Source organism: Rhopilema esculentum, chromosome 19 (assembly GCF_057945365.1).
Source record: "Rhopilema esculentum isolate cy_ngs chromosome 19, ASM5794536v1, whole genome shotgun sequence".
NCBI lineage: Eukaryota > Metazoa > Cnidaria > Scyphozoa > Rhizostomeae > Rhizostomatidae > Rhopilema > Rhopilema esculentum.
In genome coordinates this window covers 5283689-5300413 of record NC_142833.1, presented here as the reverse complement: position 1 = coordinate 5300413, position 16725 = coordinate 5283689, and the positions used below count along the sequence as shown (strand labels likewise).

General features: G+C 36.6%; 3 protein-coding genes across 4 annotated transcripts in view; 2 read left to right on the top strand and 1 right to left on the bottom strand.

The window, feature by feature from the left end:
* LOC148957941 (DNA fragmentation factor subunit beta-like) overlaps window positions 1-2845 on the top strand; it is a 57501-nt gene extending 54656 nt beyond the window's left edge. Inside the window, exon 5 of the mRNA XM_089114144.1 lies at window positions 2705-2845. The gene's annotated coding sequence lies outside the window, so the exon portion shown is untranslated. The remainder of the gene's footprint in view (window positions 1-2704) is intronic.
* A 122-nt stretch (window positions 2846-2967) lies between these two features.
* On the bottom strand, window positions 2968-7900 carry LOC135688123 (fibrinogen-like protein A). The gene is made up of 2 exons (XM_065204835.2): window positions 6755-7900; window positions 2968-3602 (listed from the first exon to the last, which is right to left on the bottom strand). Exons 1-2 carry the CDS (start codon window positions 7053-7055, stop codon window positions 2968-2970), a joined length of 936 nt encoding a protein of 311 aa, XP_065060907.2. The 5' UTR covers window positions 7056-7900.
* Window positions 5490-16251, top strand: LOC135688121 (cation-dependent mannose-6-phosphate receptor). Of its 2 annotated transcripts, none has more exons than XM_065204831.2 (7): window positions 5490-6080; window positions 10156-10343; window positions 10903-11009; window positions 11565-11713; window positions 13153-13279; window positions 14467-14520; window positions 15404-16251. In XM_065204831.2, exons 1-7 carry the CDS (start codon window positions 5836-5838, stop codon window positions 15470-15472), a joined length of 939 nt encoding a protein of 312 aa, XP_065060903.2. In that variant the 5' UTR covers window positions 5490-5835; the 3' UTR covers window positions 15473-16251. The 2 variants fall into 2 exon arrangements, with proteins under 2 accessions (XP_065060903.2, XP_065060904.2); XM_065204832.2 differs by lacking the exon at window positions 5490-6080 and adding an exon at window positions 8045-8552.
* The last annotated feature ends 474 nt before the right edge of the window (window positions 16252-16725 follow it).

The window sequence follows — 16725 nt, the reverse complement described above, 5'->3', positions numbered from 1 at the left end:
ACAGGGTTTTGCACATGCGTATTTACGTCGAAATTTAGATCAAAACAATCATGGCGCCCAATAATTTGATGAAAAGGTTTATTTTAAATCAGTTGTTGAAATCTATTTTGGTTGTTTTAGTCTCGGCTTTGCAACTTCATTTTATTTTGCTTCTTCAACTTATGTTTCAACTCAATTCCAACTTCAACTTTTATTTCAACTTCTTCAACATGTACCGTTTCATTATTCCGAGAGTTTTCATGACGTCCAACAGAAGCCAAATAGATTTTGGCAAAGTATGCACAGGCTGTATCTTGCACTATTCAATGGTGAAATGGCGCCAAATTTATCAAACATGTATCCCAGAACTCTAATTTGCATCCCAGAATGCAATTTATTTTTCTCCGCGAGTTTCATTTCGCCCCGACTTGAAAAACGTTTCTGCTCACATGCGGATTTCAAGTCGACCTGAAATTTCAAACCGACCTGAACAACCGTAACGAATTCAGGTCGACCTGAGTTTCATTTCGCCCTTTCTCATGTGAGCACCTCAAGGGCTCAGACCGCAGACTGAAATGAATTTCAGGTCGATCTGAGTTCAGACCGGCCTGAAATTTCTCATGTGAGGGGGGTCTAACTCTGTTTGGAGCGACACTTGAGCATGTTTAGCGCGACTCCCGTTTCAAACGTCGAACTTAATTATGTCGCGCCAAATGAGTTTTAGGATTGTTACATGAAGTATCTTGGTTAAGGCGCGCAATCTCAAATATTTTTTTGACACATGCGCCCTCCAAGAAAGAAATAAATTCTGGGAAGGAAAATAAATTAAAAAAAATTATGCATTGAGTTCGGTACATGACAAGTTCGACGCTTGAAACCGTGCCGTGCTGGAGTCGTGCAGCTCGGCAAGCTCTGCCGATCCAAACTAGTCTGCCGCTCCTAACTAAATCTGCCATACCAAATTGATTCAAACGTCGCGCCCCTCATGTACTCAATTGTCGAGTTAGGTTCGGCACATGAGAAGCGCGACGCTAGAACCAGGCCTTAGGGCTCTACTGACTTTTGTTGACAGAGCTTTGATGTTTCCTTTCCAGTTTTTCCCGAGCGTTTTAAGCTTGGAAAGTAAAATAGTGTGATCTGTTGTAAACTTCCATAATTTCAGGATTTCATGATAAAGAGGGCAAGAATTGAATTTTGACCAAACAACTTCTTATATAAAATACTTAGAGAATACGGTTACACAGCTCAATGGCTAATTATATGTTTTTCCTTCCACTTTTATGATTTTCTCGTCTACCCTCATGAAACCTCCATGACGAGTCCTAAGTACGATACTCACTTTGTTAAGAATTTTACACGTGGTTACTCACAAATCCAATTTAAGCAATGATATAATTTCGGCGCACGGGGGTACGCTTCATAATTCTAACATGATCTACCGTGTCAAACGCTTTTCAAGTTCCAAGAATATTCCGAAATTGACGTTTCATTTATTCACATTAGCAAACCACGTTTCCATAATGTTCAATTAGGACGTTATTGTACTGTGGAAATTTCGAAACGCAAATTGATTTTTTGAAATTGACCAGGTACAAGTTTTTTCAAAATCCAGTATCTTGTGCAAATCGATGTATCGATGCCACTTCTCTGCTTTGAGTCAACTAACAAATCATTTACAAACGATCTCCCTACGTGTTACTATGCGAACGTGCGTGTACAATGCTACAAAGAGTTTTTTAGTTGGTAATATTAGAGAACTAATAAAGAAAATTAGGGCGGGATTAAGAATAGAGGCAGGAAAGACCCCGGTAGTTTATTTTATTTGGGGTATTAACAGGTTACAATAGTCAGGAAAGCAAGAAGAGGGTGGAGCGTTTACAAGATTTAGGGAAGAAAGACGGTAAGGGGCTTTAGTTTGCCCGGAGGGAGGCGATAACTCAGATAGAGGTTCTCTTCATTGTACCATTTGAATCATTATCAATTCAAAACTTCACGACTCTTTGACTCTACGACTCTACGACTAAATACAATTCTTGTAATAATAAGTTATATGCATGTTACATTTGACATATTATGTTTGATATATGATTGGCAGTTCGATTACAATTAAAAGCGAAACGAGGTTAACGGAAGCGAGACTAAGCTGAAGGGGGGGAGGGAATTTGGTGAATCCGGATAGATTTAGCCTGCGTGCAGACTCTACTGTTTTCAACTCGGCTCCTGACTTTCCTTTTTTCCACCTTTCCGTTGTGTTGAATTAAAAATGTCTCTGATCTCATGAGAACAATGTCCGTGGTAGAATTTACAAAACATTGAGAGGTCGGCAACACAGTGCCCATAAGAAAGAGCCTGCAGTGAGGTTAGAGTTGTTGATGAGACGAATGGCTTTGAATTGAACTTCGTCAACGAGACTGTAAAGAACACTGATGAAAAAACACTTTAAATTGCTTGGGATATCTCCCCAGCAAACCGCCGTGAGTTTGTCCTGGTTCTAAAGCTTATGGAACTGGCAAAAACAACAATAAAACCTGCAAAATTCGTGCCTTTCAATGGCTAAATCTCAAGGAATTTTGAAAAGCAATGATTTTCGTCGTGTTTCTTTAAATTAAATAACTTGCTACTTGGAAAGAGCCCAAGGTGTACTGGCAGGGTTTGGGCCCAAACGTCATGGCCCTTTTTATCTTGTTAGAGTTTTATTTTCACTTATTTGTCATTTTGTTTATAGGTGCCCACTAGGACGCGTAAACATAGTTGCTTTCAACTGATCTCTAGAGAGGTGCTGCAGATGCTACTTTTGAATCCAAAATGGGCTTTGGAAAATCACATGGAGGTCAGTGTGAACCACATAATAAAGGAGCCTATTGATTTTGGAAACCATCGATCCCCAGTCTCTACATGCAACCGAAACATCTACTGGTTGCAAAATAAGGTGTGTTTTCCTTTAAAATGTTACTACTTGGCTTGTATTTTCTACTGTTTTTTATTGAACTATTCACGCAGTTTCATCTCTGCGAAAGTGATCCTATGGGAAAGTTCGCCCCACGTTCCCCATTTCATTTTTTCCATTTTTTTCCCGTTTTCTTGAAAGAAAAGGTTCATAAGGCGAGCATTGCTACAGCCGTTAAGCCACCATGGCCCGCCACGGGTGGCAGCACAATTCGTATCAGACATGTAATCATTGTCGTTGTCCCAAGTTGAGAATTTGTAACCAGTTCCCATGGAGTCTCCAATGTCACCTGCGTATCCACCAATATGTATCGTATACTCTGTCTCTCTTCCTGCAATGCGAAATTCAGTATACTTTGCAAACCCTTGCGTGCCGTTCAAAGCTTTGAGGTCTATTCTCAAGATGACATTTTCACGGTTTGTCAAATAGTGGATTGTGTCCAGCCCCAACCAGAAATTGCTCTCCAAATCACCAAAGCCTTGTGCACATTCCTGCCACGTTCTGTTGAAATTTGTTTGACTTGTCACCCTCCGTAAAAACACAGTCCACCCTCCGCCGTCTGTTTCCATATCACAGTATACTTGAGTTGTTCTACCGTCTGGTAACCCTATCTTGATGACTCCACTGTTAAGGATTCCAGCACTGTATGCGTCTTTGCAGCTTCGATATATTTGATCTATGAAAAGTGAAATGGTTGGTTAGGAAAAAAAGATGCTTTTTCCAATGCTTTTTCCAAAGAAGTCAGTCGAAATTGGTGTAGGAGATGATCCAGGGGATATCAATTGATCCTAGTGACTCTGAGGCAGATGAGGGAATTATAATTGATTGAATTTAAGAACCTTTCGAAGCTGCTAGCAAAGTTTTTGAGTTGTATGAAATTTTCACAACAAAAAATGCACGAGGGCATATAGATATCATTTTTTACATTAGATCAGCCACCTCTTTCTAATAAGCCCCCCTCACTTTTCAGCCCCCCTCTAGGACTGAAAAAGTAAATAAGCCCCCCCCAGGGGGACCTTATAGCCCCTATGGTTAATTTGATAAATATTATTTCATTTTGAGATATTGCATTTTGCACTTTTACTCTGGAATTAAACTAGAGTGCAACTATAATGAAAATTGAAGCTTCGATTTTCATGCTTGCGAGTAAACTAGAACGGAATTAGTTTAAAATATTTGAATCCTGTTTGTTATTTTTAGATATTTGAATAAAACTTTGGAGAATCAGTTTTTACACGTAGTGCTTCCTCGCCTTACACAATTCAGAATGTAAGCGTTAGATTGTAGAATGGGGTCAGCCACAAAAAGCCAGATATGACGTTGTATAAAGCGAAATAGCCACGTTAAAAAGCCATAGCTTTTCCAAACGCTTTTGCAAAATGGGGTGTTTTCCTAAATTCTTAAGGGCGTGGTCAGCAAACATTTTCTCCTCTTTGCCTCTCCAATCTTCCAAACCTGGCTACGCCTCTGCTTCTTATCGTCTTTACCTTAAAATCAAAAACGGAATTTAAAAATGGGCGTTTCCATAATTTACCAGTGACCTGAAGGGTGTGGCACCAAAATTAGTGTCTAACACTCCTCCAATCATTGTTGCTTAGATCTGCCCCTGGATATTTGACCAACATGCTGAAAAGTGATCGTGTAACATACTAAAATTGTCCATTTTTGCTGCAGAATTCAATGCGCTTATCTGCTGTTAATCCTCTATCATTGGAAATTTTACTCTGAACGAAAGCAGAGTAAAATCGAGTTCATCACTTTTTTTCAAAGGCGCCGACAAATTCTTACGTCACATAATGTTTTGATGAGAAGGGAACGGCCTAGAGTTTCGAGAAAAGAGGAGAAAGACGTGAATTGTGCTCAGAAACATAATTATTAGCAGAAAACAAATATGAATAATGATTTGGAGTGAATCGAAAAGGGGCCCATTACAAAAAAAATAAATGCAGTTTAATAAAACTATGGCCTCTCCCCCACTTTGAGATCCATGTTTCGTTTCTGTCTGTCCCATCAAGGTTCACTTCCTGGTTTTCCTTCCATAATGTAACAGTAGGGACAGTGAAAGTTGTTGTTGAAGACTTAAGAAAGGTCCTTAGAAAGGTGTGCAACCAACCAATTATAGATGACCTTTCCCCAAAACAGGCACCGTGCACCAGTCTAAAAGCGGATGGGCTGAAAATTAATGAAGCCACACCTTTTAGATCGCTGGAAAAAGCCCCTTTCTATTTATAAACAGTCCGATTCAGAGAAGATATGAATTAATAAAGATATAGAGTTAACAAGATTAGATATTGAAAATTGGAACAAAAAAGGGTTCTCAGTCTAGAATAAACGGCTACTTCTTAAGATCAGTTAGAGTAATCTTTTTTAAAATTATTATTGCCAAAAAGTGGAGGGGGGTATAGCTTCTGCTAGCCCAATGGCTGCTCTGTGCCTGCCCAGTGGCTGGTCTCTGGAGTGGGACACACTGAGTTCGGAAGTACTCCCCTTCTTATTGCCACCCCTACTAAAGTCCGAATTACCAAGCAGCAAGGGTAGTATATGAGGGGGGGAGGGAAGTTGGGGTATTCTTTTGGAAACTTTTGCCCTAAGGTGGGTAAATAAGCGTCTGTTTTTCTTTTTAGATTAATTTTAATTTCCTATTATTTTCTACTTATATTTTATCAATACCCTGGTGTTCCCGGTAGCGACGTATGGCTGCGAATGCTGGGTCATGAAGAAATCGGGCAAAAATCGGCTAATTTCTTTCGAGATTTGGTGTTACAGACGTTTCATGCGAATCAGTTGGAGAGCGAGAAAAACAAACGAATGGGTCCTGCAGAAAATTGGTAAAGCTACCTTTCTCAACAGAATCAACAGAAGGAAGTTGTCGTTTATTGGACATGTCGCAAGAAGCGAAGGCTTAGGAAATGACATTCTCTCTGGAATGGTCAGTGGCAAGCGAAGGAGAGGAAGACCACAGCGAAAACTTGAAAATGATGTTGAAGAGGTCTTGGGAATGTCAATGTCTGGTCTTCTACGAAGCGCAAGAAACAGAGACACCTGGCGTACGACCATTGCGCGCGCTACGGCGGGTCAGCACTGACTCATCTGTTCCTGATAATGATGATGATTTGGTCAAAAAGTCAAGCAATGCTATATCAATGTTCAAAAGGTGCATTACATTATTTTGTTAATAGAGTGTGGCAATTGCAGTTGAAATGAGGATAAGACTAAAGCAGTCGCCAAAATTCTTTTTCAGAAGACGATAACGATTTCAAAAAACCAACATTTGCTGACTATTTTGCCCATCTGAAGAACGAGGATGTTAAACTTATTTCATGCCTAATTGTTAAAAAATACGCTGAGGTAAGCAATTGTTTTATTCTTGTGATTATTATTTCCATTTCACACTCTCAATCATTCTGCAACCATGGAGTATCGAGGAATTGAGGCTAAGCGGACAATCAAAATCTTAAAGCCAGTCTGTTTATAATTGCAATGATTTTCGTTCAACCAAGTATTTCGAATAACGACAAGGCCATTTAACAACCACTTGCATGGAGAATTTTGTCAATATTATGCCAATCTTTTGACTCCGAAATCCCAGCTGCATGGCTGGAACAGATTCATGCTAACATTTCCCTTTGCATCCCCCCATTCCTCACAAATAATCGATTATGGTTGTAGAAAGATTCTACTATTTGCCCTCAGCACCAACACTTTCCCCCCTGCTTCTTGTGCAGGCGCCTCTGCTTGTTAACTTACAAATTTATTTGAAGTCATAAAAAGAAAAGAACAAATACTTGAATGAAACAGAAAAGCCTAAATATTATATTGCAATGTTACCTTCTAGAGTAACCTTTTTCCAGATCTTGAATCCAGTTCTGTTTTTCGGTATCTCATCTTCATTTGATATTTGAGTGTATTTTTTTGTATTTGTATCCAGTGATAGATATTTGCAGCTTTCCACTAGACTGCATTTATGAAAGTTCTTGTTGAAAACTGTTGTATCCGAGTTGTGATGAGAACCTTCATCCTGAACATCTCCAAGCTCGATGAAGTAAGAACCTTTTGATACAAGGTTGCTGCATATAACAGATAACTGAAAAACTGAGAAAATGGCAAAGAACATTGATGCATTCACCATGGTGGCTTTTCGGTACTCCACTAGCCCTTGTCTGCAGTATAACAGCTCCGCGATTTTTATCAACCAAACGTCAGTGAATGATAGAACCAAGTTTGTTGATTATTCGTTGTGCGTATGATAAAAGCTTTCTTTTGTTTGTCTGCATAGAAACTAGATTAGCAATAAAAAACACAGTATCAATGTATGCACCTGTAAGTATAATGCTATAAATATAATTCTAAGTGGGGCTTCTGCTACCAAAAGATTTAGACTAGTTAATCTAATTAATATAAGGAGATTGTACGCAAATCTCATGAGTCAACCTAATAACATGTATTTTTCCTCACATGGTAGTTAGGGCACGCCTGAGTGACAAGCCTTTTCCTTCTTTGCCACTCACTGTGAATATGAAACTCAAGCTTGGGAGCGCATCATTGTTATCAATCCCTCCCTAGCCAGACCTTAAATGATCTTCTCCCCCTTCACTTTGCTGTTTAAGTCACCTCATTGAAATTGCGAATGTAGGTAGTGTAGTATTGGAATGATTTGTCTTTGTGCTAAACATCATTTGGAGACGCTCACCTTTTCATTTTGGGATTTCAGGGGCGGATCCAGAGCAAATTTGAAGGAGGGGCAATTGGTAGTTGGGGTGGTGAAAAATTTTCAAAAATTAATCACGAGAGTACGCTGTGTACAAAAATTTCAGATATCTTTTCAAAATAAACAACAAAACTTTGAGGTAATCCTTGAAGAAAATTAATCTATCAGTCCAAGAACTTTTTTTATCTGATTTTCATTCTTCAAAAGGGGCGCACAATTTCTAAAAAAGAGGCACCAGACTTGCTTCAACTCGGAAGATCGGTGTAAAAATCTTTTTTGCTGTGATACGCAATTTGAAAGTGAAACCATAGATCATTGATCAAATGTGGGTGTCACTTGATAGTCACATGTTACCTGCTCAATGTCCTGTTACCTGATTGTCCCCTGTGCTTACAATACCAGCTACTCATTTGTCTCGATTAAGTTTGAAGGAAGTGAAGTTTGTTCTGACTATAAATCGATACTTTAAAACGAGTTAAGACAGAAAGCTATAGAAAATTTGCAAGCAACAAATTTTTGAAGGAAGTTGGCTGCTTTTATTTGAAAATCGAACTTGAGCTGGGTCACACGTCAGCCTTGGCTGGACACGAGGCAGAAGTAGGCCTAGCCCACCTCCACAGAAACAAGTCGTCTGGAATTAATGAAATTGGACACATTGTCTTAGAGGAAGTATTGATTTAAAAAGAGTCCGGTAAGTCAAGACAGCTGAAGACTGCAGGCACACTGTTCCAAAGAAATCAGACGTGACGAGCTAGAGATGCCTCTGACGGAATCATCAGAGATCAAGTTCTCCTTGTTTTTCTTATTGGCATTCTCCTGTTGCATTTCAAATTCTCTTCGATGCCCTAAGAGATCATCCAGTGAAAAAGATATCTACAAAGTCAATGAAAGACTGAACAAGATCACTAGTGATTTAAGGTCTTTAGCTTCTTGTTAGAAATTTCAAAACAATATACGCAAGAAGATTATAAAGTCTCTATTATGGGGCATCACGTCTTATAAACTCAATCAAAGAAAACAATTTTGTAAAACGTTTGGACTTCCATCTTCATCGGGAATTTTTATTACTGATAAGGATGGATTCGAAAGATTTTACAAAATGTTTCCTTTGACGAATATTTATTAAAGATTCTCAAGTGAAACAAGTTAACATAATTTTTTTGGCTTTTGCCTTCATTAAACATTTTGACTTTCGTCAACATTATTTATATCAGTATATATGTTTATTTGGAGATAGCACAGAAAAACAGAAACAAAACATACGAAAATTTTTTCATGCTCAAAGTATAAATGAGGGATGTTGGCCAAAAGGAAAGCAGAAAATTTATACCCAGATGTGGATCCAAACAGCCTGTGATCCAAAGTAATATGAATGGAAGAATGATTTGTTTGTTTGGTTCCTTGTTTTGAACGATCTACAGCCACTAGCTGCTGGCCTATTAAGAGAGCCCAAGAGAGTGAATCAACTCATCCTGTCTACACAATTCAGGATCATTTGTTTTTTTTTTAGAAAGATTCGAAAACACATAAATGAAAAGACTGATGATTTTTAAATTGTTTTCAATGTCACTATATGTTTTGGCATATTCCTGATTCATGAATAAATATTGACTGGCTGAGGTGTGTCAGCAAAAATGGTTTAAATATGTTATGCATCTGTTTTTCATGCTATCTTCAAACCTTGCAGTACAAAGGGCTAATTAAAATATATGCCTAGTTGGAAAATGTGGCAATTGCATGAATGAGGTCAATTTTGTGCTGTACGTACTCTAGAATCAAAATTTGCACTCTTTATTTAACTTTACAGTAGTGTAAAAGTGCTGCAGACTGGTGTTGAATGTGGCTGATGTCTCTAGTACAGCCTAAAGATAGTGTTAAGTCAATGTTGTTTTAAATTTTAAGTTAATTTAAGAGACAATTGCATAATTTTGTTGCATGAAAAAGTTTTGTTCAGTGTATAAATATCAGTTGGTATGAATACAACCTGACCATCATCACAGACCAAACAAATATAACTTTGTCATTTCAAAATTGAACATACTAAATAAGAGATGTAAACTGTTTTGTGTTGATTTTTCCATGGCAATAGACTTCATCTTGATTTAATGTCAAGAGCAGGGTTGCTTTTTGGCTGTTTTGACGGCCAAATTTCTCCATTCTGGCAGTTTTCAAAGCTGTTGGCCATTGAAAATTGATTTGGCCGAAAAAGTGAAAGTTAATCTCAAAATTGCAAGTAGCGAAGCAAGAAACAAAGTAAAAGATAGTAGAAAATTGAAATCGAAAGCAAGTGGGAGCTTTTGTAACAAACAAAGACACATTTTTGATTACACTGTTACACCACAGAATTAGCAAAAATGTAGCTTTTTTGTATATTTTGTTTGGCTGGCCGAATTTGGCTGTTAACCGTAAGATATTTTGAGCCGACCATTCCAAGCATCTGGCAACCCTGGTCAAGAGCTTTTGTAGGCACTTTAGCAAAGATAAATGATGATGACCTCAACTGTTTATATTTTCTTCCTAGTGATAAGAATTTTGTGTCAGAAGATCATAAACACACAAGAGAAGGATCAAGTGATACTGATGTTTATGACTATACATTGCAGTTATGCACAACAGATGATAAGTATGGTGCAGTGTACCAAATAGATAAAACTCAAAACAAGAAGACCTTGCTTGGAATGAGTAATGCATCCTTTGCTCTCGGAGGAAGTGAGTTTTAATGTATTCTTTATTAGAGCACTGAAAGCATCTTAAAGATTCTTGCTAATTGTTACAATGTCGTGATTTTACCAGTTACTAAGTATATTAGTGACATTGAAATTATATACAATTTTCATTTATGTATATATATGTATTTCAGTTGCTTAGTGTAATGTTAAGGATTGACTGATCAAGTGGTCTTTAGAATTGAGTTCTGATTAGCAGAAAAACCAATACTATTTAATTTCTAATAAATCATCAAAATGTCTTTTTTAATTTAGGGTTTTCTTTATTGATCTTGGCCAATTTTTACAGGGGAATGCAGAACATGTTATAATAATATGCCACTGACATGTGCTCCGATATTTTTATGAATATTGATTTGGACCAAAATGATAAAAATATAAGAGATATATTACTGTTCATTTCCTGACATGACAACAAATAATTCATTTGCTGAAATCATGAACCATAACTGCAGGCTTCATCTTTTTTGTTTCAACAATTTTTTGCAATAAGTTGAAGAAAATCTTTGTCCACTTCATGATTCTTCCAATTTCATTTTTAGCCAATCTTATATTAATCGTTTTCAAAGATGGAAAACAATACAATAGTTTCTGTGATAAGCAAAAGAGAGAGGCATGGCTACAAATTGTTTGTGATAAATCTGGCAAAGTAAGTTTTAAAGTGTTTAAGCAATTTTCAAGACTGATTTGCAAGATAAATCATGGTGCCAGGTTAATGTTTCAATCATGACATAGTAACCTAGATTGCTAATTGATTCATAATGGAAAATATTTGCTTATTATACCTTGACATACATATTACTAGAGAAATGCATTACCTTTTTGCAATAATTCTAATCAATGGTAACAATTTTCAATTTAGAAGCGTGACCAAAACCCCTTTTGTACAGCAAAATTTGAAGATAGCACGATAGAGCAGAAACATATAATAGTAAAGTACTTTTTGTCTGACACCCCACAGAGTATAAATGTTGAATAATGTTAAAAGATAATCTAAAAGTTAATATATCGATGCAGATTGAAACTAATGTGAGAAAAAGCATGGTTGATTGGTTTTTGTTTTTAGCCAAATTTGGCTGCTGAAGAAATGCAAAAAACGCTTTCATGTTATACTAAAGGCGGAGCCAAAACTTGCAAAGAGAATTTTCAAATCATTTTAAACCATTTAAACTCATTTAATGCTTGTTGCTCATTCACATTTTAGAAGCCCCAATTTAAAGTTATTGAGGAAAGTCGTTGGAAGAATGGGTCACCAAAGAAAGGATGCTATTATTTGTTTGAATTAAATCACAAGGATGCTTGTTCTCCAGAGGAAAGCAAAGGATTAGGTGGAGGAGCTATATTTATGATAGTGTAAGTACCTTTGTGATAGATTTTATTTTTTTAGATTTTAATTATACCACTCCTTTGTCAGGATTTACGAACTATGTGTACCTGTGGTTTTCTTTGGTATGTTGAAGTTCATAAATTGTTAAAAAAGCAACTAGCTAGATTTTTCCTTCTTAGTTCAATATAACAGAATTGTAATGAACAGTTTTTTTATTGAGTTGCTTTTTGCTTAAACCTTGCTTTGTTTACGCTCAAACCTTGCTTTTTGTTTAGTAGACTGAAAGCTTACACTAAAAGAAATTTGCAGGTTTTAAGGGAAAATACAGTAGTTTGATTGGTGTATTGAACTAGTGGTTGCAATTCTAAGAACAAACAGCTTTTAAGCAAGGGTATTCCTTACTACATGTATTTTTTGAAACTTCTAAAACACGATACCACAATTACATTGTTAAATTTATTGAGTTTGATTTATTATTATATTGCATATGATGTATTTTTCAAATCCTAACTTCTAAACAGTCAGATTTATCCAATCAGATTACATAGACCGGGTTAATTTTGCATCAAAAATATGGGCTATGAGTTGAGAGCATGAAGAAAATTTTTTGTTCATTCCTGTTTAAACTGTTTAACTGAATAATTGAATTATAAAAGTCCAGTCATGTTAAGCTAGCTTAAAGCTGTTATTCAGCATATAAATGCCTTTAACAGAGTCGTCTAATATTCAAATTTAGAAATCGAAGAGCATAAATTTTCTTTCTCAAAGTTTCTCAAAGTCTTGAAGAACACAACTCTTGAAGTATCTTATGTCTGTTAAAATTTAAAGAAAATGGTGTAAAGCTAATCTTATCCACATAGGGTTTTAAGCAAGGATGTCAATGGAACTGAGACATTTTACACAGTAGAATTTTTTCTTCAATTCAAAACTTCTTGTGCTGTCACTAGGGTATTGAATTGAATAACAAAAAATGGTGAAACCTCGCTTTGGGTAGGAATTATCTATATTATATAACACACCACGTTTACCTTGACATCACAATTAGGCTTTGTGCAGAGGAAATTTTTATATAAAGCCACCTAGGCCTTACATAAACAACCCTCCAAGCATTAGTTGCAGAATAAACTTGGGTGCTTTTATGGTCATTTTTTGATATCCACTGGTTCTCGTGTCGCAGTTGACCATGTCTTGGTTTAGAACGTTTTGTTGCCACAGCTGCTTTATCAAGCTCCTTGTTTAGCAGAATCTAAACTGCAAGTAACGAGACTGCACTTGAAAAATCATTTACTTATATTTTATGAATTAAATTGCCCGTAGTCACCCCAGTCATCACGCTACCAAATTTAAATTAAGCAGTTTTAATGCGCCATGTTTTTCTGACCCCTGTTTATACGGCACCCTGTTGTATTTTTTGTTTCAAAATAATATTGAACTCAGATTTTTTAATAATGATGTTATTTTGTAGAATCGTCTCTTTATTTGCGGCATACCTTGGTTTTGGATTTTTGTATCAGAGATTTGTGAGAGGCGCCAAAGGTTTAGAACAGATGCCCAATTACACATTCTGGAGGGCATTCGGAAACTTAACAGCTGTAAGTCATTCGTTTTACACTGTCTATCTTTTACCAAATTTGTTCGTCCACCAAATTTTTTTGTATCGATGTAATTGTTATTGATTTTCGTACTGTGATATTACAAAAAATACAAAGTGATGAAACATACTGCATTGTCTATTGTATACTTTTCTTCCTCTCGACTCTAGGTATGAAATATTTGATAATGTCTGAAAAGTGAACAGCAATGAGAGGATAAAGTCAAACGCATTCATATCCACAAATTCCTTTCACCTTTCAGACTGTGACTAAAATTTTGTTATGTCACGTTCCTGTGTAACAGGCCCGGTGAAAACCGTTTCCACTGAAAGATTTCCTGACTGGGGAGTCCTCTTGCAAATTATTGCATGACCTGGGTGTTTGTCCATTTCCCGACACCCCCCTGCAAGCTGAGACTTTCTTGCCACCAGATAATCTTAAGTTATTTGAAAATTTGTCCCTGCCTAAAGGTGAAGAAAGGTCTCTTTAACAGTTCTCTTTGAGATCGCTTTATTCTGCTACATTTTATGACATCTACCCATTCCCTGCCAGTCGAGTGCAATTTTTGCTGTCCTCTGCCATATGTATCTGCTATTCCCCGTGATAAAAGAAACTCGCCCAGAATGTTACACAGAAGTGTAAATATTCGGTCGGGTACAAGCATAACGTATATTGCCATACTATAAAATTTCATTATGTTGTATTGTAAGTAAATAAATCATAGTTCTATTTTAAAGAGTAAATTACCTAAATACTAGATTGGATAGTTGTAAGGATGATTGTAGGGCAGAATAGAGCCAAGTGGGTGAGGGTCTTGAGGATTTAATGTATGGGTAAGGTTGATCCTAGTAATGATATAGTCGATTTTGTAGTTGATAGGTTTAGGCAAAGCTATTCTGAAGTTTTTAATGCTTTTTCACATTGAAGTAGAGTTTTGGTATAAGAGAAGGTCGAGATTATGAAATCAAAGAATGCAGAAATAAGAAAATGAAGAAAAATGAAGGAACAGCAGAAATATGATAGATGCAATTAAAAGGAAGGGAAGAATCAATCGAGAAGGAACGAATTGAGATAATCAAGGAAAATTGACAAACTAATTTTTCATAACCATAAACGAGCATAGGTTTTTTCAGGAATTTTGTGATGAAAAAATCGTGAAGTAAACGTTTATTTGTGTCCTCTTGAAGGATGGTTGCGACTTTGTGTGCAGACGACCTGACCACCCTGCAAGTCATTACAAGGTAAGATTTCGTGGATGTATTTCTCTTTCCATCTCAATGCAAGATTAAAGGTGGACGGGGGGTAAAAAGTCATAACGCTTGCATGAATAATTTCTTCTTAGTAACGTTAGGTTATTGAAAAGTAAACTTGATTGTGATATGGATGGCGTTTTAAGAGACCCGGCACGCAAAAGATAGCAGACAGAACACTGACAAATTTACTTTTTGTGGGGGTTGGAGAAAACCTTGCTGCTTATTAAATTTTTGCTCGGTATTGTTCTAGCTATTCATGTGAGGTGTTTCAAATTTTTAGTACGAGGCCATTGGTACCTGCCTAAGCCTTGATATCGTTTTATCCCAAGCGCTTACAGGCATCATCGAAAAGCACACAATAAAATCCTTGGGTTCTAGCTGAACTATGTGCTTCTAACGCAAAGATGCAAAGTGTGTTAGCAAGTCCAACGTCAATCCGAAAAAATATGTTTCTGGCAAATTATAAATATTGAACAAACATTGCTGAGAGGAGAGGAGCACTTAAACGATTCCATCAAAGATTGTCACGAGGGTTTTAAACCGGGGTTGAAGCGTGAAAACTATTCATCGTCAAGCTGGATAAAGGCTTTATTAGAACACCTCCTGCTTTTTTTACCGGAAACAAATACGTGTAGAAGAACATTATGTTAATTTAAGCAACACAAATAAACGAACAAAGCTTTATGAAATACTTTTTCTTCCAGAAAGCGGTCCTAGTATTGAAATGTTTTTGCTGAACCTGTCTGAGGGGGGGGGGGGGGGGGGGGGGAGGCTACTGTGAGTATACGAGGCTTCCTATGAGTATACGAGGTTTAGACTAAATGTATTGTTGCTAAATGTAAAACCATTTATTGCACTTGGTCTTTTACAGGGCATGGCAGACGCATTAGATATCGATACAAGTGATGACGAAAAAGACGATCATTTGCTTCCAATGTGACGCACCTCAATTGCGATGCAGCTCCTTAGATAAGAATCAGCTCCTTGATGTATCGCAAATATTTTTCTAATTGGGAAAAGCGATTCTCTGATTCCCAACAGAAAAGAAAGGACACGTTGCAAAGATTTGTTGATTTATTTTTGTCTTAATTTTCATTAATGATATATGCTTTTGGTGGATTATGTAAAGTACTTTTCGATGTGGCTGCAAATATTTTTAGAATCCACAATCAAGAAGTAATAGAATGATTAAGCCTCCCTTGATCTTTAAAATGCCCATGAATGCAAACGTTTGCTCAGTCAATTATATTCAACTATCTTTTGATACGTGTGCTTCGTTTATCGATTGTTTTGAATAAAATGGATATAATGTAAGTGAAATGAAGAACTCTCAACCGCTAGAAAGTTGCGCGATTGAGATGTATGCCTGATTTCGAATTTGAATTTTAAATTGTTAGAGCTGTTCACGGCCTATTAAAAAGACACTGTTTTGCCAATGCGATGCCAAAACAAAGAAAATCCGCCAAAGTTCTGCTGGTTCATTCATCAGAGATATTGTTTCTAGGCCATAGACTAGGTTAAATGAATTTTGTATAAATGAGACCTTTCTGTGTTGAAATATGGCAAAATTTCTGTTTTTCACCATTTAAAGTCCTATACACACACATAGCTGTAAAATTACATGACTGAAATATGATGTCGATGAGAATTACGTGTTAACATTTTGGTACCAACTGTTTTCTCATTAAAAGATACACTTTGCAAGTAGTACACTAAAAAGGATTCATTTATGTCTCTGTCTCTCAATTTGTTCCAATTCTTGTATTTTGGATCGTTCTTAGTAAACTGCAGGCAGGGTGTGAGAGACTGCGAATGTGCTGCGTGGATGTCTGAAAGTTCAATGAGATACCTTTGCAATGCAAAGGTATCGCTGTGGATGAACTGAAGGAACCTTTCCAGGAGAAAGGAAGAAAATACTAAGTGGTACGGGTCCTTAAGGGAAAGAAAAACCTTCATCAAATAAAAAACCAACTGGTAAATCCGATTTCAGATAAACCCGAGAAGGACAACTGGTTAAAGATTAAGCAAAAATATTTTTGATTGGTAGGATAGTAAAGACGTTACAATCCTCTATTATTTTTGATTGAAACTTTCTAATGTTAAAATTTATATAATTACTGAAAGCACACTGCAACATTTCCAGATTTGTTTTTCTAACTAGCAGGAAAATATTGTGTACAAACATACATATTT

What these genes read in the sequence shown, in the direction of transcription:
- LOC135688121 (XM_065204831.2), top strand. Translation starts at nt 5,836, where the DNA reads ATGACATTCTCTCTGGAATGGTCAGTGGCAAGCGAAGGAGAGGAAGAC. An exon ending in ATCCTTTGCTCTCGGAGGAA is followed by an intron (nt 10,344 to 10,902) that starts GTGAGTTTTAAT and finishes TTTCATTTTTAG; the next exon opens with CCAATCTTATATTAATCGTT. An exon ending in TTTGTGATAAATCTGGCAAA is followed by an intron (nt 11,010 to 11,564) that starts GTAAGTTTTAAA and finishes TTCACATTTTAG; the next exon opens with AAGCCCCAATTTAAAGTTAT.
- LOC135688123 (XM_065204835.2), bottom strand. Translation starts at nt 7,055, where the DNA reads ATGGTGAATGCATCAATGTTCTTTGCCATTTTCTCAGTTTTTCAGTTA. An exon ending in GAAAAAGGTTACTCTAGAAG is followed by an intron (nt 3,603 to 6,754) that starts GTAACATTGCAA and finishes CACTTTTCATAG; the next exon opens with ATCAAATATATCGAAGCTGC.